Source organism: Lathyrus oleraceus, chromosome 2, assembly GCF_024323335.1.
Source record: "Lathyrus oleraceus cultivar Zhongwan6 chromosome 2, CAAS_Psat_ZW6_1.0, whole genome shotgun sequence".
Lineage (NCBI taxonomy): Eukaryota > Viridiplantae > Streptophyta > Magnoliopsida > Fabales > Fabaceae > Lathyrus > Lathyrus oleraceus.
Window position 1 is genome coordinate 157,785,521 of NC_066580.1, and position 24,310 is coordinate 157,809,830.

General features: G+C 38.4%; 2 protein-coding genes across 2 annotated transcripts in view; both read left to right on the forward strand.

The window, feature by feature from the left end:
• LOC127122395 (uncharacterized) overlaps positions 1–7,800 on the forward strand; it is a 153,590-nt gene extending 145,790 nt beyond the window's left edge. Inside the window, exons 2-3 of the mRNA XM_051052734.1 lie at positions 6,418–6,580; positions 6,695–7,800. Of these exons, the coding sequence (XP_050908691.1) occupies positions 6,418–6,580; positions 6,695–7,800 (1,269 nt within the window). The remainder of the gene's footprint in view (positions 1–6,417; positions 6,581–6,694) is intronic.
• A 60-nt stretch (positions 7,801–7,860) lies between these two features.
• Positions 7,861–10,804, forward strand: LOC127122396 (uncharacterized). The gene is made up of 5 exons (XM_051052735.1): positions 7,861–8,174; positions 8,278–8,562; positions 8,608–9,120; positions 9,388–9,660; positions 9,799–10,804. The coding sequence occupies exons 1-5, from the start codon at positions 7,861–7,863 to the stop codon at positions 10,802–10,804; spliced, it is 2,391 nt and encodes a 796-aa protein (XP_050908692.1).
• Positions 10,805–24,310: the final 13,506 nt, after the last annotated feature.

Below are 24,310 nucleotides of genomic sequence, written 5' to 3' on the forward strand. Positions count from 1 at the left end.
AGAACCATAATCCACCAAAATGGATGATTGATCTTGACAATGACTTAATTCATCCCTTGACCTTTGTTTGTTTGCCTTGTGTGTGATCCCCTATTTGTGATTGTTGCATTCATGCATTCATGCACATCATAACATTCATCACACGAAAAGTAACTTCAAGGAACTGAGGTTTTATTTGCAAAATATTTTTAGACCATGGATTATGGATGAAGGAACACTAAGAAGTACAGTTTCAGATGTCCCTATTTGAAAGAGCTAAGGAAGTTGTCATCTTTTGTATTAGATCCCATGGATTTCAAGCAACGTCATGGGGAGCTTCTATTTGTGTTATCTACTGATATGGTTGAAGGACTCTTGAGTGTGTTGGTTCAGTTTTATGACCCCCTCTACCGTTGCTTCACTTTTCCTGATTATCAGCTTATGCCTACGTTAGAGGAGTATGCCCATCTCTTGGGAATACTTGTTTCTAGCAAGGTGCGTTTTAATGGATTAGAGGAGATTCCCAGATCTCATATTATAGCTGAAGCTCTTCACTTGAAGAAGTATGAGATTGAGGCTCATTGGGTGAAGAAAGGAGGAATGTTTGGGTTGACTTCTGAGTTTCTCATAGGGAAAGCTATTGCCTTTTCTCAAGTCGGTAGTGTGAATGCTTTTGAAGCTATCTTTGTGTTACTCATCTATGGTTTGACTTTGTTCCCTAACATTAACGGTTTTGTTGATGTTAACGCCATTAGAATCTTCTTGATTGGGAATCGTGTGCCTACTATGTTAGGCGATGCGTACTTCTCTTTGCATTTGAGGAATTCTAAAGGTGGTGGAACTATTGCGTGTTGTGTTCCTCTTCTATACAAGTGGTTTATTTCGCACTTGCCTCAGACGCCTGCTTTTATGGAGAACAAACAATGTCTACAGTGGTCTCAGAGACTTACGTCCCTCACCAATGATGATATAGTTTGGTATGACTCTGCATTGGGTAGCTTGGAGATTATTGATAGTTGTGGTGAGTTCTCTAATGTGCCTCTCATAGGTGCACAAGGAGGAATCAACTACAACCCTGTTTTGGCTCGTCGTCAACTTGGGTTCCCCTTGAGAGAAACACCTAATAACACTCAGTTAGAAGGTCTTTTCTATCGAGAGGGTAAAGATTCCCAACATTTGAAACAGAAGATGATACATGCTTGGCATAATGTGCATAGGAAAGGAAGATCCGAGCTTGGTCCGCGCAACTGTGTAGCTTTGGAAGCTTACACTACTTAGGTGAAGAAGAGAGCTTTAGAATTGAAGATGTCGTATGCTTGTGAGAGACCTATGTCTTTGGTTGTGGCTGAGCCATCAACTCTCCCTAACCAAGATGTAGAGGAGTTGGAAGACGCACTCGCTAAGATGAAGCAGGAGAAGGATATGTGGGAAGAGCGATTCCATGCTTTGAGCCGAAAGCATGAGGAGTTGCAGCTTGAATCGAAAGACAAAGACACGCTTATTGAACTTCTTGAAGAACGAGCGATGAAAAGACAGAGAGAGCCAGAGGTTCCATCTCCTTCTAGTATGCCTCATCCTTCCGGTGCTTGGAAGAATATTGTTGATTAGCTTGTCCTCGAGAAGGCTCAGATGAAGACTTCTTTTGAGTCCAAGATTCGACGCATCTGAAGGAAGTACGCGCCTGCAGCCAGATCATTTGACGTTGTTGTTAGGGGATCCTTAGGATGATTAGTTTCCTTTTCTCTTGTATTTGTATTTTGGTTTCTGAAATTGTACTCACTGTAATCCTTCCAAAATTATATGAATAAAAGAGATTTTTATGGTCAATCAAATTATTATTGTTATTATATACTTTCAAATAAAATAGTATATTCCTTGAAAATAAAACAAAAACATTTCATTTCATGCATCATTTGCATAAACAGGTTTCTTCTGTCAGATGTCTTATCGGTTATTCTTTTGTGCTTTAGCCAAGCTGACTCACCGATACAACACTCGCGCCAATCAACCAAGAATCATGGAACATTTGGAGCAAGAGAACCGAGAACTTAAAGATGAGATTGCTCGTTTAACAGCTATAATGAAGTTTGTTCTCACATTTCAGAATCAGTCTTCTCCAACGCCTGCAACTCCTCCTCCTCCTTAGAGGACTGTCATTTTGGAGGTTGTTACCTCAAGTGTGCATGCTACTCAACCGGGTTTGTCTATGCCTTCCAGATTCCCATGGGGAATGCCACCAAACTTTGTGCTTGAAGGGTTTGCGCCTACCTTTGCTTATATGCCTGCATCTAGCCTGGTCATGTCTGTTCCGCCTCTAGTTGTTCACACTCTGCCTCATGCCGAGGACACCATCTACCATTCTAAGCCGTCTGAGGGCCCAGATGTCTATGAGAAGATGGACGAGATGAAAGATCAGTTCCTTGAGCTGCGAAAGGAATTGAAGATGTTGAGAAGAAAAGATTTGTTCGGTAAGAGTGTTGTTGAACTTTACTTAGTGTCGAATGTCAATATCCCGATGAAGTTCAAAGTCCCTGACTTTGAAAAGTATAAGGGAAATACTTGTACACTTAGCCATCTTGTCATGTATTCCAGGAAAATGTCAACGCAAACTGATAATGACCAGTTATTAATTCACTATTTCCAAGACAGTATGACTAATGCCGCTCTGAGGTGGTACATGGGACTAGATAATGCAAGTGTTCACACATTTAATGATTTGGGCGAAGCTTTTGTGAAACAGTATAAATACAACGTGGACATGGTTCCTGATAGAGACCAGCTAAGGTCTATGTCTCAGAAGGACAAAGAGACATTCAAAGAGTATGCCCAGAGGTGGAGGGAGCTTGCTGCTCAGATCAATCCTCTGTTGGAAGAAAAAGAGATGACCAAGATTTTCCTTAAGACCCTGAGTTCGTTTTATTACGAACAAATGATTGCTAGTGCCCTCAGTGATTTTACCGAAATGGTGAACATGAGGATGAGGTTGGAAGAAGGAGTCCGAGAAGGACATTTGTCTAAGGAAGAGGTATCATCGAGCAAGAAGTATGGAAACCGTTACGCCAGAAATAAGGAAGGTGGGACCAATGCAGTGTCAGTAGGGATGCAGAGGAGGCCTCATGTCAAAAGAAATCTGCAACCGCATCAGCATCAGCATCAAGTTTCGTCAGTTATTCCAGTATTTTCAAACAATCAATCAGTACCAGTTCAACAACAACGTCAACAACAACCGCAACAAAGAACAAACAACTACAACAACAACACCAATAATCAACAACAACAACAGAGTTTCGAGAGGAATAAGGTCTATTTTAACCATATTCCCATGTTATATGTCGAATTGTATCCATCTCTGGTTCTCAAGGACCTACTTCAACCAAGAAATCCTCCTCAAATTCTAGAACCACTTCCGTGGTGGTATAAGCCAGAACTCCGTTGCACCTTTCATCAAGGAGCTCCTGGCCATGATATTGAAAACTGTTATCCATTAAAGTATGAGGTCCAAAAGCTAGTGAAGAGTGGGATGATGTCCTTCGAGGACCGTGCACCGAATGTGAAAGCAAATCCTTTGCCCGCTCATGGTAATTCCGCTATTAATATGGTAGATGGTTGTCCAGGAAGTTTCTGAGTGTTTGATGTGTGACGTATTCGTCGACCATTGGTAGAGATGCATAAGACCATGTGTACCATCAGTGATTGTGAACACGACTATGACGGTTGTGCAATTTACAGTGTAAACCCCCGTGGGTGTTCAATCGTCAAGAGAGATATCCAGAAGTTGATGGATGATAATGTAATCCAGATTCAACAATTGAGGGATATAGATGATGTGAATGTGATAGTACGAGTGTTTAAGACCCCAGAGCAGGTAGTGGTTCAGTTTGACAGCAGTAACAGTAACAATGTCAATAGATCGGTATCGCCGTTAGTGATACGGTTAGTGTAACGCCCCGATTTTTATTAAGTGTTATTATTATTATTTTTATAATATTTGATTTATAATTATTTCAGTAAAATATTTTATTGTGTGTTAATATATTATTAGAGTTTAATTATGAGAATTATGGTATAATAGCTATTGGGCCTAGTGGTGTATATAGTAATTAAGGGAGGTGTAACAATTAAGCCCATTAGTTAGTTTTTATTTAATTAAAACAAAGAATAGAAATAGAATAGAAATAGAAAGAAGAGAAATAGAAAGAAGTAGAGAGAAGGAGGAGAAAAGAGAAGAAAATAGAGAAAAGTTAGGGTTTGGAGGAGGAAGAGGAAATTGGAGAAGAAAAGCATCATCTTGATCAACCCAAGCTTGCTAGAACACTATAGAGTAACTCAATCATCATCTCTAAGGTAAGGGTTGGAGTTATCATTTCCTATAATTATGAAAATGATGGGTTTTATGTGGGTAATGGTTGTTAGAGGATATTGTTGGGTTTTTATGTTGTGATTGGATTCCTTGCTTTGAAAATATTGTATGTGTTCTTGATGTAGTGTTGATTGTTTGTGATTATTGAACATGTATCAATTCTTTGCAAAATGTTAGGGTTAGGTTTAGAAGAATGATAAATAACATTGTGTGTTGTGTTGTTGTTGATGGTTTGGGGTTGATGTATGTTGTGAAAAATATGCTATTGTGTTGATGAATCAAAGTATGAGTAATTTCACAAATTGTGAATTTATGAAGTGTTGGAAATTAATTGAATGATGTTTAGAATGATGAAATAAAAGTTAAATTGTGGTTAGATTGACTTTGTAATATTGAAAATATTGTAGTTCGTTGAATTCTGAGAATGAGACTTTTTACGGAATCGAAATCGGAGGTTCGGAAGGTATTTAAGGGTCAAAAACGCATTTTCTATGTTGCTAAATTCGCGGCGAGAAAGAGAGTTCGCGGCGCCAACTGAGTTGAAAACATAATTCTTTTGTAAACTTCAAAAAGTCATAACTTTTGAACCGTGACTCCGTTTTGGTCCCCGTTCGAAGCGTTGCGAAGCTTATGAAATTTTCTACATGTTGTTGATGTTTATAGGCCATTATAAGGGCTTATTTTAATAAGTGATTATTTTGGAAAAGTGATTAATAATTGATATAGTAGGAAGCCTATTTGATTAATGAGGAATACCACTTAACTATAGTGTGTAGGTGTGCGATGTAAATAAACATAGCATGAGGTTAAATTACCTAAGAGATTGTATGATGAAACAATTGATTGTGATGAATATTCTCATTCGTTTTATATATAAACATATGTATAAATGTTGGTGAGGATGATGTTGTGTGAATGCTTTTATGCATGTGAATGGCGACGTGGCCTAAATGGCAATAGCGATGTGGGCTTCGGCCATTGTGATGAGTTATGTTGATGCGATGATGATTTTGGTGTATGTGTATCATTTATCATGGAGTCACATACATTTGCATAAGCGACGTGGCCTTTTGGCAATAGCGACGTGGCCTTTTGGCAAAAGCGAAGTGGGCATAAAGCCTTGGCCTTGATGGCAAAGCGACGAGTCGGTACCGCATAGCATTTGCATAGTTGAGTCACATATGTTGGTTATGTTTATTTCCGCATTTTGTGATAATTGTTGTTATGTGACGGTTTATGATGTGCGGTGATATTTTGCGATGATGCGATAATTCATAATGTTTTATGATGGATTGATGAAATGTTAAAGTGATGAGATGCTATGATGTAACATTGATGTTGTGGATGATTATTGACTTTGTTTATGATTAAATACATAAGCATTCAAGTGAAGGATTGTGCGATGTGGTAACAATATTTCTAACTTTCCGAATTTACTTATATATTGCTTATCATTATCTTGATTATATGATTTGAGTATCTCACCCTTTTGTTGTTGGCCGTTACCTTTATATTGGTAACGTGCAGGTGCTCCGCGTTGAGAGGAGGATAGTGGTAGCATACTTTTGGCATCATTGCTCTGATTAGGATTGTAACACTCAGGGGTTAATTAACGCTTTTCATGATTTTGATAGTAACAATGCCCTTTTGTATATCATTGTATATGATAGTTGTGATGGGCATTTGTTTGCTTGTTTTATTTTGAATGTGTAAATGTACGACTCAACTTAATTATCTAAATGATTTCCGTTGCGATGTTTTGTGTATTGCTGCTATATGGACTAGGTGAATCCATATACAGTGTTGTTTATTATTTAACAAGGACTAAGTGAATCCTTGCGCAATTGCCGTGTTGTGTAATTTGTTTAAGTGTTGATGAAATGATATATGTGATGCCTCAATTTTGTGTGAAATTTGTTTACTCTGATTTTTAATTGAATTTACGACGGGTAGAATTGGGGTGTTACATCAGTGGTATCAGAGCAGGTCGGTCCATCCGACCATGTTGTTGAGTCTTTTGTTGTTTAACGACCTTGTGTTGTTAATTTGTTGTTAATCCTTGTTTGTGTTGTGAGTAGAAGTGTAAGATGGCCGGAAGAAACGCTGGGAGGAACGATGAGGCTCTTACTGCAGCTATGCAGGCAATGGCTCAGGCGTTCCAGAACCCACCCAATGCTGACGAGAACGTGGGGTCTCGTAGTCTGGCGACGTTTCAGAGGGAGAACCCGCCTACTTTTCTGGGTAGGTATGATCCTGAAGGAGCCTTTGCTTGGTTGAAGGAGATTGAAAGAATCTTCAGAGTGATGGATTGAACTCTTGTGCAAAAGATCCATTATGGAACTCATAAGTTGTCAGGTGAAGCCGATGATTGGTGGGTGGACACTCGTCTAAGGTTGGAAACTGCGGGCGAGGAGATTACTTGGGAAGTGTTTCGTAGAGAATTTCTGAGAAAGTATTATCCAGAAGATGTGCGAGGAAAGAAAGAGATTGAATTCCTCGAGTTGAAGCAAGGGAACTTGTCAGTCACGGAGTATGCTGCTAAGTTCACTGAATTGGCTAAGTTCTATCCTCACTATGATGGAGCCAATGCCGAATTCTCTAAGTGCATCAAGTTTGAAAATGGATTGCGTCCGGAAATTAAGAAAGTTGTGGGATATCAAAAGATTCGCGTCTTTGCGGATCTGATTGATAGTTGTAGAATCTTTGAAGAGGACAACAATGCACACTATAAGATCTTGTCTGAGAAGAGAGGAAGGGGCCAACACAGCCGTGGTAAGCCATATGAAACTCCGGTTGGAAAAGGGAAACAAAAAGTGATTCCGGGTCGAAGAACAAGTGGGGGAGATGCTCCTGCTAATGTTATCTCTTTCAAGTGTGGAAAGCCGGGTCACAAGAGTAATGTGTGTAGGCTTGGTGAAACGAGATGTTTCTGTTGTGGTATGCCGGGACATGCGGCTCGTGATTGTAAGCAGAAGGATGTTGTTTGCTTTAACTGTGGGGAAGGAGGACATATCAGTGCTAAATGTCAGAAGCCAAAGAGGGGACAAGAGAGTGGTAAAGTGTTTGCTTTGTCGGGAACTCGGACTACAAATGAAGATGGACTTGTTCGAGGTACTTGTTTCATTAATAACATTCCTTTAATTACTATTATTGATACCGGTGCCACACACTGTTTTGTTGTTGCGGATTGTGTTGAAAGATTGGGTCTTTATTTGTCTTCCTTGGGTAGAGATATGATTGTTGAGGTTCCCGCTAAGGGAACGGTATCTACGTCTCTTGTGTGTAAGAGTTGCCCCTTGTCAATATTTGGTAAAGATTTTGTAGTTGATCTTGTTTGTTTGCCGCTTGTCGGGTTAGATGTAGTATTGGGTATGGACTGGTTGAAATCCAACTATGTTCATATTAATTGCTACAACAACACTGTGAGGTTTTCTTCTGCCGAAGAAGAGGGAAGAACATAATTGTTATCCAAGAAACAATTGAAGGAGTTCATAGAAGAAGACGCGTTGGTGTTCTTGTTGATGGCAAGCTTGTCTGTGGAGAGTCAGGCTGTAATTGCGGACTTGCCGGTGGTGTGCAATTTCCCTGAAGTTTTTCCCGATGAGATTCCTAGTGCACCGCCAGAAAGAGAAGTTGAGTTCACTATTGACCTTGTACCTGGTACTAGACCCATCTCTATGGCGCCGTATAGGATGTCAGCATCAGAGTTGGTTGAACTGAAGAGTCAGCTAGAGGATTTGCTTGAAAGGAAGTTTGTGAGACCTAGTGTATCACCTTGGGGAGCTCCAGTTTTGCTGGTGAAAAAAAAAAGAAAAAGACGGAAGCATGCGACTTTGTATTGATTATAGACAATTGAATAAGGTGACGATTAAGAATAGGTATCCACTCCCAAGGATCGATGACTTGATGGATCATTTAGTGGGTGCTCGTATTTTCAGTAAGATTGATCTAAGGTCGGGCTACCATCAAATTAAGGTGAAAGATGAGGACATTCAGAAAACTGCTTTCAGGACTCGTTATGGACACTACGAGTACACGGTGATGCCTTTCGGCGTTACTAATGCACCGGGAGTATTCATGGAGTATATGAATCGCATTTTCCATCCTTATTTGGATCAATTTGTGGTGGTGTTCATAGACGACATTTTGGTTTATTCTAAGTCGGAGGAAGAGCATGTGGAACATTTGCGTATTGTTTTGCAAGTGTTGAAAGAGAAGAGATTGTATGCTAAGTTGTCTTAGTGTGAGTTTTGGTTGAGAGAAGTTAGCTTTCTTGGTCATGTTGTTTCCGGTGACGGAATTGCGGTTGATCCATCGAAGATTGATGCGGTGTTGCAATGGAAAGCTCCTACGTCAGTTACCGAGATAAGAAGTTTCCTAGGCTTGGCAGGTTACTATAGGAGGTTTATAGAAGGCTTTTCTAAGTTGGCACTTCCTTTGACTAAGTTAACTTGTAAGGGTACTGCTTTTGTGTGCGATGTTCGATGCGAAGAAAGTTTCCTTGAGTTGAAGAAAAGGTTGACAACGGCTCCGATTTTGATTTTGCCAAATCCCGAGGAACCGTTTGTGGTTTATTGCGATGCTTCGAAGATGGGATTAGGAGGTGTACTTATGCAGAATGGTAAGGTGGTTGCTTATGCTTCTAGACAATTGAGGATTCATGAGAAGAACTACCCTACGCATGATTTAGAGCTTGCGGCGGTTGTGTTTGTTTTGAAAATTTGGAGACATTACCTTTATGGATCTAGATTTGAAGTCTTTAGTGCCCATAAAAGCTTGAAGTATTTGTTTGATCAAAAAGAGTTGAACATGAGACAAAGGAGATGGCTGGAATTGCTAAAGGATTATGACTTTGGGTTGAACTACCATCCGGGAAAAGCGAATATGGTGGCCGATGCTCTAAGTAGGAAGACTTTGCATATGTCGACCTTGATGATGAAAGAGTTGGAGTTGATTGAGAAATTCCGAGATATGAGCTTAGTGATCGAGGTGGCACCAAGAAGTGTGATTTTGGGTATGTTAAAGATTAACAATGATTTTCTTGATAGCATTAGAGAGGCTCAGAAGTTGGATATGAACTTTGTTGATGTGATCATTGGACTCAGACAATCTGAGAATGAGGATTTCAAATTGGATGCACAAGGTGTGTTGAGGTTTTGTGATAGGATTTGTGTTCCCGATGATGTGGATTTAAAAAGGATGATCTTGGAAGAATGCCATAGGAGTAATTTGAGTATTCATCCCGGAGCGACTAAGATGTACCAAGATTTGAAAAGATTATTTTGGTGGTCGGGAATGAAGCGTGAAGTAGCTCAGTTCATGTATGCGTGCTTGACTTGCCAGAAATCAAAGGTGGAGCATCAAAAACCTGCGGGGTTGATGCAACCGTTAGAAATTCCTGAGTGGAAGTGGGATAGCATTTCCATGGACTTTGTGATGGGTTTACTGAATACATCTAGAGGATGTGATGCTATTTGGGTGATTGTTGATAGGCTTACGAAGTCGGCAAACTTTATTCCTATTAACATAAGTTATCCGGTGTCGAAGTTGGCGGAGATTTATACCAATGTTATTGTGAAGCTGCACGGTGTTCCTCTTTGTATTGTTTCGGATAGAGATCCGAGGTTCACTTCAGAATTTTGGAAGAGTTTGCAAGAAGCTTTAGGTTCCAAGTTGAGGTTGAGTTCGGCGTATCATCCTCAGACGGATGGTCAAACGGAGAGGACTATCCAATCCTTGGAAGATTTGTTAAAGGCGTGTATTCTTGAACAAGGAGGTTCATGGGATACTCACCTTCCGTTGGTGGAGTTTACTTACAACAATAGTTACCATTCAAGTATTGGAATGGCGCCTTTTGAAGCTTTGTATGGGCGGAGGTGTAGGACTCCATTGTGTTGGCATGAATCTGGTGAAAGTGTGGTACTTGGACCCGAGATTGTTCAAGAAACTACCAAGACGGTTAAGATGATTCGGGATAAGATGAAGATTTCTCAAAGTAGGCAAAAGATTTATCATGATAAGAGGAGAAAGGATTTGGAATTTCAAGAGGGTGATCATGTGTTTCTAAGAGTTACACCTACGACCGGTGTTGGACGAGCATTGAAAGCTAAGAAGTTGATTCCTCGTTTCATTGGACCGTATCAAATTACGAGTAGAGTGGGAAAAGTTGCTTATAGAGTGGCGTTACCGCCAAACCTCTCGAATTTGCATGACGTGTTCCATGTGTCTCAACTTAGGAAGTATATTCCGGATCCGTCTCATGTGATTCAAATGGATGATATTCAAGTGCGCGATAACCTTACGATTGAGACGATGCCTTTGAGGATCGAAGGTCGTGAGACGAAGTCCCTACGGGGAAAGGAAATTGATTTGGTGAAGGTTGTTTGGATTGGTGCAGTCGGAGAAAGCACGACATGGGAATTGGAGAACAGGATGCGCGACTCCTACCCCGAGTTATTCGAATGAGGTAATTTTCGAGGACGAAAATATTTAAGTGGGGGAGAGTTGTAACACCCCGATTTTTATTAAGTGTTATTATTATTATTTTTATAATGTTTGATTTATAATTATTTCGGTAAAATATTTTATTGTGTGTTAATATATTATTAGAGTTTAATTATGAGAATTATGGTATAATAGCTATTGGGCCTAGTGGTGTATATAGTAATTAAGGGAGGTGTAACAATTAAGCCCATTAGTTAGTTTTTATTTAATTAAAACAAAGAATAGAAATAGAATAGAAATAGAAAGAAGAGAAATAGAAAGAAGTAGAGAGAAGGAGGAGAAAAGAGAAGAAAAGAGAGAAAAGTTAGGGTTTTGAGGAGGAAGAGGAAATTGGAGAAGAAGAGCATCATCTTGATTAACCCAAGCTTGCTAGAACACTATAGAGTAACTCAATCATCATCTCTAAGGTAAGGGTGTGAGTTATCATTTCCTATAATTATGAAAATGATGGGTTTTATGTGGGTAATGGTTGTTAGAGGATATTGTTGGGTTTTGATGTTGTGATTGGATTCCTTGCTTTGTGTTCTTGATGTAGTGTTGATTGTTTGTGATTATTGAACATGTATCAATTATTTGCAAAATGTTAGGGTTAGGTTTAGAAGACTGATAAATAACATTGTGTGTTGTGTTGTTGTTGATGGTTTGGGTTGATGTATGTTGTGAAAAATATGCTATTGTGTTGATGAATCAAAGTATGAGTAATTTCACAAATTGTGAATTTAGGAAGTGTTAGAAATTAATTGAATGATGTTTAGAATGATGAAATAAAAGTTAAATTGTGGTTAGAATGACTTTGTAATATTGAAAATATTGTAGTTCGTTGAATTCTGAGAATGAGACTTTTTACGGAATCGAAATCGGAGGTCCGGAAGGTATTTAAGGGTCAAAAACGCATTTTCTATGTTTCCTGCTAAATTCGCGGCGAGAAAGAGAGTTCGCGGCGCCAACTGAGTTGAAAACATAATTCTTTTGTAAACTTCAAAAAGTCATAACTTTTGAACCGTGACTCCGTTTTGGTCCCTGTTCGAAGCGTTGCGAAGCTTATGAAATTTTCTACATGTTGTTGATGTTTATAGGCCATTATAAGGGCTTATTTTAATAAGTGATTATTTTGGAAAAATGATTACTAATTGATATAGTAGGAAGCCTATTTGATTAATGAGGAATACCAATTAACTATAGTGTGTAGGTGTGCGATGTAAATAAACATAGCATGAGGTTGAATTACCTAAGAGATTGTATGATGAAACAATTGATTGTGATGAATATTCTCATTTGTTTTATATATAAACATATGTATGAATGTTGGTGAGGATGATGTTGTGTGAATGCTTTTATGCATGTGAATGGCGACGTGGCCTAAATGGCAATAGCGACGTGGACTTCGGCCATTGTGATGAGTTATGTTGGTGCGATGATGATTTTGGTGTATGTGTATCATTTATCATGGAGTCACATACATTTGCATAAGCGACATGGCCTTTTGGCAATAGCGACGTGGCCTTTTGGCAAAAGCGAAGTGGGCATAAAGCCTTGGCCTTGATGGCAAAGCGACGAGTCGGTACCGCATAGCATTTGCATAGTTGAGTCACATATGTTGGTTATGTTTATTTCCGCATTTTGTGATAATTGTTGTTATGTGACGGTTAATGATGTGCGGTGATATTTTGCGATGATGCGATGAATCGTAATGTTTTATGATGGATTGATGAAATGTTAAAGTGATGAGATGCTATGATGTAACATTGATGTTGTGGATGATTATTGACTTTGTTTATGATTAAATACATAAGCATTCAAGTGAAGGATTATGCGATGTGGTAACAATATTTCTAACTTTCCGAATTTACTTATATATTGCTTATCATTATCTTGATTATATGATTTGAGTATCTCACCCTTTTGTTGTTGGCCGTTACCTTTATATTGGTAACGTGCAGGTGCTCCGCGTTGAGAGGAGGATAGTGGTAGCACACTTTTGGCATCATTACTCTGATTAGGATTGTAACACTCAGGGGTTAATGAACGCTTTTCATGATTTTGATAGTAACAATGCCCTTTTGTATATCATTGTATATGATAGTTGTGATGGGCATTTGTTTGCTTGTTTTCTTCTGAATGTGTAAATGTACGACTCAACTTAATTATCTAAATGATTTCCGTTGCGATGTTTTGTGTATTGCTGCTATATGGACTAGGTGAATCCATATACAGTGTTGTTTATTATTTAACAAGGACTAAGTGGATCCTTGCGCAATTGTCGTGTTGTGTAATTTGTTTAAGTGTTGATGAAATGATATATGTGATGCCTCAATTTTGTGTGAAATTTGTTTACTCTGATTTTTAATTGAATTTACGACGGGTAGAATTGGGGTGTTACAGTTAGCGGGTCCCGTCCCGTATGCATCTGATAGAGCTGTTCCGTACCAATATAATGCTACAATGGTGGCGAATGGTCAAGAAGTTCCGTTACCTACGACCAATTATGTTGTAAACATTGTTGATGTTACGAAGGTGACCCGTAGCGGTCGTGTTTTTGGTCCCGTTTTCCCGAAGGATGTAGAAGATGTCGGTAAGAAAGTTGAGGTACCCGCAGTAAATCTGGTTAGTACTCCAATGTGTCAGTCTGGCTAGTCCAGCAAATTGAAGCCTAATGATGATGATGAGGTACTGAGATTAATTAAGAAAAGTGGATTTAATATGGTGGAGCAGCTGCTCCAGACTCCTTCAAAGATTTCAGTGTTGTCTCTGCTTATGAATTCTGAAACGCACAGAGAAGCATTGCAAAGGGTGTTGGAGCAAGCCAACGTAGAGCATGATGTAACTGTGGATCAGTTTGACCACATTGTGGCTAACATCACTTCCTGCAATAACTTGAGTTTCTGTGATGAAGAACTTCCTGAGGAGGGTAGAAATCACAATTTGGCGCTACACATTTCAATGACTTGTAAGGCGGATGCTCTGTCCTATGTGTTGGTTGATACCGGTTCTTCTCTGAATGTACTCCCCAAGTAAATTTTGTCCAGATTATACTATCAAGGTGCCCCGTTGAGGTATATTGGTGTAATCGTCAAAGCTTTTGATGGTTCTCGCAAGACTGTTATAGGAGAAGTAGACCTTCCAGTGAAGATAGGTCCGAATGATTTTCATATTACTTTTCAAGTAATGGATATCCACCCGGCCTATAGCTGCTTGTTGGGTAGGCCATGGATCCATGAAGCTGGAGTCGTAACGTCTACTATGCACCAAAAGTTGAAAGTTGTAAAGAATGGTAAGCTTGTCATTGTAGGTGGAGAGAAAGCGTTGTTGGTAAGCCATCTGTCATCTTTTACATATGTGGAAGCTGAGGAAGAGGTAGGAACTCTGTTCCAGGCCTTATCTATTGCTGAAGTTAAGAAAGCTGGGGCACCCATGTCCTTTTTCAAAGATGCGCAGAATATTTTTAAAGATGGCAGTATTGATCAATGGGGTCGTGTTGTAGAGATTGTCGAGAACAAGAGTAGAGATGGATTGGGATTTCAGCAAGGGTCGTCTCATGTTAGAGCTGAAGATGTGTAACCGAGTTTCCGTAGCGGGGGGCGGGGGGGAGGGGGGGTCATCCTTAGTAATGAACAACACTCAGTTGCTATGATCGAGGGTGACGAAGACGAAGATTGCGCCAATTTTGTGACGCATGGAAAGGCTTGCAACAATTGGGTTGTTGTTGATGTTCCTGTTATTATCCATCGCTCTAAGTAATTTGTCTTGTCATTATTTTGAGAAAATCCTTCTCCTATGCCTAAGGGGGAAGTGAACATTGTTGGGCATTTTTTCAAATTATCATCAATAAAATGCAATTATATTCATCCACAACTATGAGGTTTTTATTTTTGCTTTTTTCTTTTTTGAAAATGGTAATCACAAAAAACATACATAAATAAATAGTAATTGTCCATCTGCATAATATTTAGTCACAAATCACTTCTCTAAGATCAAAATATCAATCATTATGCAGGTTGGTTTCTAAACTCATTCAATACAATGATTCTACTCCTTCTCTAAACTTTGATTTCCCTATGTTTGAGGCTGAGGAGGAGACTAATGAAGAGGTATATGATGAATTATCTCGTCTACTTGAGCATGAGGAAAAAGCCATTTAGCCATTTGAAGAGAAGATTGAGTTAGTCAACTTGGGTTCCGAAGATGATGTGAAGGAAGTCAGTATTGGGTCTCAACTATGTCCAAAGGTTAAGAAGGGGTTGGTTGATCTTCTTCGAGAGTATTCAGATGTGTTTGCTTGGTCCTATCAAGACATGCCTGGTTTGGATTCTGAGATTATGGAACATAGATTGTTGTTGAAGCCAGAATGCCCGCCAGTCAAGCAGAAGTTGAGAAGAACTCATCCTGATATGGCAGTGAAAATCAAAGAAGAAGTGCAGAAGCAGATTGATGCTAGTTTCCTTGTTACTGCTGAGTATCCGTAATGGGTGGCCAATATTGTGCTTGTTCCTAAGAAGGATGGAAAATTCGGTATGTGTGTTGATTATAGAGATTTGAACAAAGCTAGTCTGAAAGATGAATTCCCTCTACCACCATTGATATGTTGGTAGACAATATAGATAAATTCAAAGTCTTTCCATTTATGGACAAATTTTCCGGTTATAATTATAAGACCCCAATTTTGACCCTAAGATCCCTCATGCAATTCCATCATAAGCATTAGCATTGGGATCATACCTTGGCATCCTACTCACCCCTCTTTCATTGGGTTTGTTTTGGGAGAGATCACCAAGCACTTTATGATTATATCATACTTGTATTTTATCATTTCACTAACCAAAATACCAAAAATATGTCTTTTCATTTGTCTAACTCTTTTGTAGAAAAGACATGATTCCATTGATTCATCAAGTTCACATCTAGGGTTTGAGACCCTCATGAACAAAGAGCACAACCAAGAATTGATTCAAGAATGGTTATGAATATCATATATGAGTCCCAATGTTCTCTACATGTTATATTGATCATGTTTTCTTCAAGAGTTTCAGGGTGATTTGCCTTAGAAACCCTAGTTTGACTGAGTATCTTGAGTAACTTCTCCAACATGCTATCTCACCAATTGATCAAATTCCTCAAGGGACACTTCAAATTTAATCATCTTATGCATATATTATCTACCATGAGCCAAGAAAGTCAAGATAATTGGAAGTTAGCAAGTTGGTTGATGGTGGTTGGCCAGATGGATTCATCTGGTCAAAACCGAGTCTCCCTAGACCCTATCTCCTACAAAGTTCATCATATGAAAATGATTCCAAGAGAAAACTTACTCTAAATGACATTACAAACAACTTCCATTTTAAGACCTAGAGATAGTTTTGCTTGGAAAATCATTTTCTATGTTGAAATATTATAGGTCATTTTGTCTAATCCCTAATTTGAAAGTCAACTTCCCAAGGCCATAACTTGCTCAATTTTTATGATATGAAATATTTCCAAGTTGCATAATCGAATTAAATGTGTCTACTTTAACTTTTATGCTTGGAGTGGGAGCTAATTCAACTTTTTTGAGCATGTGATATGAGGTTACATTATAGGTCACTTTTGACCTATACCATTGATCAAGTGATTTTTCCAAACTTCAAAAATGCATAACTCTATCATTTCAAATCCAAATGACATGAAATTGGTGACCATTTTGAAGGTCTTTTATAGAGATACAACTTTGATGAAGACATTTTTCTCATTTGAAGCTCCTATAAAAAGTTAAGCTTTGGTTGTGAATCAAATTAAAGGTGAATGGGAGATAAATCAACCCGGTTTGATACCATATAGAGATTACGCGAGGAGGATTTCAACTTTCTTTACAAAAGTTGAGTTTCATTATATCCCTCGAGATGAGAACCGGATGGCAGATGCTCTTGCAACGTTGGTATCAATGATTGTAGTGAAGTATTGGAATGAAGTTCCCAATTTGTATGTAATGCGTCTTGATAGGCCAACTCATGTGTTTGTTGTTGAAGAGATCAAAGACGAGAAGCCGTGGTATTACAACATCAAAAGTTTCCTCCAAAGTCAGATTTACCCGCCTGGGGCATCTTTGAAAGATAAGAAGACTTTGAGAATATTAGCCGACAATTTCTACTTGGATGGTGATATACTGTACAAGAGAAACTTCGACATGATCTTGCTCAGATGTGTGGATAGACACGGAGCAGACTTGTTGATGACCGAAGTGCACGAAGGTTCCTTTGGTACTCATTCCAATGGACATGCAATGGCGAAGAAGATGTTGCAAGCAGGTTACTATTGGCTGACAATGGAATCTGACTGTTGCAAGTTTGTGAAGAAATTCCACAAGTATCAAATTTATGCTGATAAGATTCATGTTCCTCCGACATTATTGAATCTTATCTCTTCCCCATGGCCCTTCTCCATGTGGGGAATTGATATGATTGGGATGATTAAGCCCAAAGCTTCAAATGGACACCGTTTCATTTTGGTGGCAATTGACTACTACACCAAATGGGTTGAAGCGGCATCGTATGCAAATGTAACCAAGCAAGTTGTTATAAGGTTTATCAAGAATCAGATTATATGTCGTTATGGTGTGCCAAGTAAAATCATTACTGATAATGGACCGAACTTGAACAATAATATGGTGGAAGCTCTTTGCAAAGACTTCAAGATTACACATCATAATTCTTCTTCCTACAGACCCAAGATGAATGGGCTTGTTGAAGTTGCGAATAAGAACATCAGGAAGATCATTCAGAAGATGGTTGTAACATATAAGGATTGGCATGAGATGCTCCCATTTGCTTTGCATGGGCATCGTACATTCATTCGCACTTCAACAGGGGCAACCCCTTTCTCTATTATTTACGGTATGGAAGCAGTGCTCCCCGTAGAGGTTGAGATTCCTTCATTGCGTGTGCTCATGAAAGCCAAGTTGACTAAAGCTGAATGGTGTCAGACCAGGTTTGACCAGTTGAATTTGATTGAAGAGAAGTGGTTAACTGCCATGTGTCATGGTCAGTTGTATCAGCAAAGAATGAAGAAAGCTTTTGATAAGAAGGTCAAACCTCGAGTGTTCAGAGAAGGTGACCTTGTGCTCAAGAAGATTTTGACATTCAAGCCAGATTCCAGAGGAAAATGGACTCCCAATTATGAAGGCCCATATGTTGTTAAGAGAGCCTTTTCAGGCGGTGCATTGATTCTTACAAATATGGATGGTGAAGAGTTCACTCGTCCGGTGAACACAGATGCAGTCAAGAAATACTTCGCCTAAAAAAAGAAAAGAAAAGCTCGCTAAGTTGAAAACTCGAAAGGGCGGCTTAGGTAAAAATGAGCGTCTCGGTGGATTGAAAACCCGAAAGGGCGATCCAGGCAAAAATTAGAGACATAAAACAGAAAGAATTTCCCGATAAGTTGAGTACCCCACCTTGGGGAAACTTATGCAAAAATTAGGGATTATGGCAAGTAACTGCATTCCGCTGATCTTTAATGATTTTGAAGACTTGTTTGAACACAAGGGTTGACATTAGTTCATCTCCAGCAGTGGTCAAGAGCACAATGGATATTAAGAGTTGGTAGAAGGGATTAAGGATCATTTGTATTCAATGTAACCCTTTTCCATGCAAATTACCATTTTCAACTTTGTAAAATCTATGGAGTCTTGTCGTTTACAGACTACCGTTCTATTAAATAAAGTTGAGTTTTTATCCAATTGTTTCTACTCTTATTTATTTCAGCCAAAAGTTTTAAATTTTATTATGATCATTTTGAAATTAAATTTTTAAATCAAAATCAAATTTTCTTTAATAAGAAAGCAAGAATTTTTTCAAAGCAAGTAAAAGGAATATCAACAGTATTTCAATAAATAGAAAGTCCTTAGGTGCGAAGCATCAGTGGTTCCCCGAGTAATCAACCCTTCGGGTATCCCTAGACATTAGTGTTGATTCAATTCCTCGTTGGAATTTCTTTGTCCCCAGCTGATTTGGTTGATCCAGATACCCTGTGGCGTGTTGTTATCCTCAGGAGATCTCCTTTTTCCCCAGTTAGGTTTGAACCTTTGGGATGTTGATCCCTCTGTTCTCCGGAAGTTGTCTCCATATTTTGTGGATTGACCGAGGATTGTACCGGTGGTTCAATTTCTTTGTGACACCTCTGTATCCTTTGTGATCGTTTGGTCAGCATAACCATCACATATACATATACATCCATGTAATTTCATAATTTGCATATCCTGCATCTTCATATTTGATTTGTTTGAGATTCTCATTCTCTGTTATGGCGGTACTTTATCCCCATACCAAATCTGGTGTCTGTCCTCCTTCAATTGTAGAGTGTCAGCCCCTTAAGCAAAAAGACTTTAACCTTTCTCTGTTTCCCCACTGAGTTTGTTTCCTCGTGGATGACTGTCATTTCAGTTTCCTCTCCAGTAGATTTTCTGGATGGAATTACTCCCCTTGAGTTATATCCTCATTGGGTTGAGTTTTGATTGACCTCTTTCTTTCTAGCTCTTACCTAGATAGATATTTTGGTCCCCTGACAGTCTATTACCCAGTAACTAGTAATATTCTTCTTAGTTTGCAGTTTGCCTCTTTTTGCCCAATACCCGGCGAGAGTACTCTTTTTCTCCTCAGTGGAGTCCCCAGGAAATATATCCTTGATATGTTCATCTTAACCGGTGATGGATATCTTTCCTTCCCCGGCAAGAGTCTATCCTTGATAAGTTCACCTTAACCAGTGACGAATATTCTCATCTTCGGTATTCTACCCAGTAAAAAGGTAGTTGTAATCCCAATTTTGTTCCTTAAAGAGTTAATCCTTGATATGCTCATCTTAGCCGATGACGGGTTTTCTTCTCCTTGTGGTTTTCTACCCAGTAACTGGTAGTTGTAAATCCTACTTTTCCCCTGTGAGGAGTCTATCCTTGATATGTTCACTTTAACCAGTGACGGATATTCTCATCTTTGGTATTCTATCCAGTAACTGATAGATGTAATCCCTATTTTTGCTCCCCTTTTCAGAGTCTATCCTTGATATGTTCATCCTAACCGATGACGGATACTCTCACCCTTGGTCTTTCGCCCAGTAACTGGTAGTTATAAATCCTATTTTCCGCAGTTTCCCCAGTAAGGTTATTCTTACCCGGTAACCGGTAATGAATTTCCTCTCCTGGAATCCTCAGTGAGTCATCCTTGATGTGTTCATCCTAACCAATGACGGATGTTCTCTCTGTCAGATCTTTATTATCTCCATACCCAGTAACAGGTAATAGATAATAGATTTCTGCTCCTCCTGTGTTGAAGTTTATTTCTTCCCCAGTTGAGTTGAGTGCGCATTTCCTTAGTAAAATCGCTTTCCCCTGCATGATCTGAGTACCTCAGTTTTATCCTGACTTATTCGTATCCCCTGCAGATGTGGTTGTTTCCCCGGCTGAGTCTTTCCATTTTGTGTGGAATCCCTCTAGTCCCTCAGTAGTTTTAAGTCGTAGCCTGGCCTACGCGTAAATCCTTTTATCCCTAGAGTCTATGTCTCCCTAGTGAGTTTTCCTTATGGAATGCATTATACTCCTGCGAACTTTTGGTCTCTCTGATTTCTTTTCCTTTGTGGCAATATTCCCCCCGCAAAGAATTTACTTTTGCATTCATATCATGTGCATCACGAGGTCTCTTAGGGACAAAAATTTGTTTCTCTATATTGTTATTTAAGCCCATTCTACTGAGTCGATACGAAGATTTTAACCTTCACCTCCTCAGTTAGAATTTCCTTAAATAGGGGCAGCTGTAAGACCCCAATTTTGACCCTAAGATCCCTCATGTAATTCCATCATAAGCATTAGCATTGGGATCATACTTGGCATCCTCCTTACCCCTCTTTCATTAGGTTTGTTTTGGGAGAGATCACCAAGCACTTTGTGATTATATCATACTTGTATTTTATCATTTCACTAACCAAAATACCAAAAATATGTCTTTGTATTTGTCTAACTCTTTTTTAGAAAAGACATGATTCCATTGATTCATCAAGTTCATATCTAGGGTTTGAGACCCTCATGAACAAAGAGCACAACCAAGAATTGATTTAAGAATGGTTATAAACATCATATATGATTCCTAACGTTCTCAACATGTTATATTGATCAAGTTTTCTTCAAGAGTTTCAGGGTGATTTGCCTTGGAAACCCTAGTTTGACTGAGTAACTTGAGTAACTTCTCCAATAAGCTATCTCACCAATTGATCAAATTCCTCAAGGGACACTTCAAATTTCATAATCTTATGCATATATATGATCTACCATAAGCCAAGAAAGTCAATAGAATTGGAAGTTAGCAAGTTGGTTAATGGTGGTTGGCCAGATGGATTCATCTGATCAAAACTGGGTCTCCCTATACCCTATCTCCTACAATTTTCATCATATGAAAATGATTCCAAGATAAAACTTACTCTAAATGATATTCCAAAATAACTTTAATGTTGAGACCTAGAGCTATTTTTGCTTGGAAAATCATTTTCTATGTTGAAACATTATAGGTCATTTTGTCTAAACCCTAATTTGAAAGTAAACTTCCGAAGACCATAACTTGCTCATCAATGTGTCTAATTCAACTTTTATGTTTGGAGTGGGAGCTAATTCAACTTTTTTGAGCATGTGATATGAGGTTACATTATAGGTCACTTTTGACCTATACCATTGATCAAGTGATTTTTCCAAACTTCAAAAATGCATAACTCTATCATTTCAAATCCAAATGACATGCAATTGGTGACCATTTTGAAGGTATTTTATAGAGATACAACTTTGATGAAGACATTTTTCTCATTTGAAGCTCCTATAAAAAGTTAAGAAAGGCGGTATATTGAGACATATGGCTTGACACTTAGAAAAAATTTGATATGCCAAAAATTTCCAAACTTCCACCTCAAATTTCTCCAAGTTCCAAGCTCCAAATGAAAAAGTAATGAACATGAAAGTTGTTTCTCTTGATCCCACCTTTCCAAAGAGCTCAATTGCTGCTATAAATAGAGCTTCAATTGCTCAGAAATGCACACACATTCACGCCAACTTTGATTCCCCATCTCAAACCCTCACTTTGCAAAGGATAAGCCTGAGAAGTTCTCTTGAATTTGAGGTTGAATTTCAACTGTTTTGAAATTCAAATCTCCAGGAATCCATAACCTTTCAAGCATCTAATCCTTCTTCTGCAAGCAAGTGGAGTGAGATCAAGCACAAGCAAGATCAAGATCAGTTGAATCCAGACCTCCATTGAAGGTATTTTCCAGAAATTTTGAACTTTTCGATTCTCTCAAATTCTTGCTTAATTCTATTGATTATTTGGTTGTCTGAAGTTCTACCAATGTAGGCAAGAAGATTGAGTTGCTTTGAGGCTAAATCGAAGCAACTCAATTCATGTACCTCAAATTTCAACTCCATGTATCTCTCAATATACTTGGAATTAGAGTGAATTGAGGCCAGATTCGAGCTCAGTGCCATTTTTACTTTAAAATCATGTCCTTGTTTTTCATTTTGGTGATGGTTGATGGTGGACCAGTCCGGTGAGGTCCACCGAAGAAGACGACCGGAGCTCTGGCTCCGGCGATGCGTTGGCAAGTATTTGAACCACATGATCCATTCCTTTTGTTTTAATCTTGAGCGTTGGTTTTAATTACCACCTGTGAAGCACTGTTGACTCAAGACCATGTGGAACGCGCGCTAGGGACCATCTGATCTGCCACCTCAATTAATGAGGGAGATCAGATGGTCCACGCATTTTTGATTTTCTGAATTTTCATTTTATTTGCACTATTTTCAATAATTCATATTAAATTCAATATTGATCCAAAAAATATGGGACTTTCACCAAAAAAATTCAAATATTTTTCTCTTTCATATTCTGAATTAAAATTACTTTTTTGGATCGTTATTAATATTTTTCATGAATTAATTGATTTTGCATTTGTTTTTAATTGTTTAAAAATATTTTTAAATGTCCAAAAATTATGAATTTTTTTCTCCAAGGTCCTTTGACCTTGGTTGACCTATGATAAATCTCATGGCCACTTCTGTGGTGTTTTGATGAGATTTTAGGAATTGGACAAATCATATTTAATTTAAATGCACTATTTTAATATTTTTAATTTGAATAAATGTCAAATAAATTTGTTGACCAATTGTGATGACTTTGTTTATGTTTGACTCTTGTTGTTGGGCCTTGGTCAAGGTTGATTTGACTTTGTCAAATTAATATCATTGGATTTAGGGGATTGATGGAATGTACATTCCATCTCCCAAAATGAATAGATGATATTAATTTGGTAAAAGTCCTCCTTTGACCAATTTGTGATTTCATTCATCCCCCTCCCACTTCATCTCATTCCTCTTCTTCATTCATTCATTCCATTTGGCCTATGACATCTCAAAGTCCTAATGCTAGTTGATTGAAAAATTGACATGAGTCTGGATGAGATTAGGCCACACCGTTTGCATATTCTTTTTGTGTGTGGTATGTTTCATGAGCATAGTCCATTATACTATGTCTCTAACATGCATTAACACCAAAATTCTATTACCTGACCTCAAATAGTTGTGACTTCTACATAAGTCCAATTACGATTGCTTAACATAGCGCTAAACTTGTGACACAAAAGGCATAAGCATTCTAGTTAGTGAGATTGTAAGTCTCCCCTCTTTCATGGTATTGTGTGGAAACTTGGCCTTATTTCCTTCCTTTGGAAGATGTTTTGGTTCAAGGATCCATGCTTATGATAAGTGGGTTGAGTGTTCTCCAAAGAATGTCTTGAAATGAAAAGCAAAAGCAAAACAATACTAACTTCTAACCTAATTAACTACTAACTTTTAATTTCAAGCCTTTACTTTAATGCCATTTACTTTTAGCAATCTATTTCATTTTGCCATTGTTCATATCATTCTAATTGTTTATGTTAATGCAATTTTCACTTTGTCCACTTGGACCATATTGTGTGATATATTTTATTTGTGTATACTTTGCTTGTTTGTATGGTCTTTGACCAGTAATGTACATAATAATAACAAAAACCCTAAAAACTTTGGAGTGGACTGTTGGCTTGATCTTGGACAAATGGACTTAGAATCTAGGCAACCTTCCTAAGCTAATGGACTTGGACAATGCCAACTTGTTAAATAACCAAGTGCTTGCAATTTAAAATTCATCTGATACATCTCTGAAGACCTCCCTAAGATTCATCTGCAACATGATCATTGTGAAGCTGTTATTTTGAACCTGTGACTTGTGGAGTTCATCTGTTACATAGGTTATTGTGAAGAAGATCATGGAATGGATAAGCTTGGATGTGGCCATCTTTATTTGATGTCGTGCTCTTCAAGATAACATAATTGTGCATTTGTGTGTTGCTTGATTCTAAAAAGTCCAAGGGAATTCTGGGTTTCTATTGACATTCTTGTCTATTGGATTGCTACCCATTTGGTCAGATCTTTTCAAC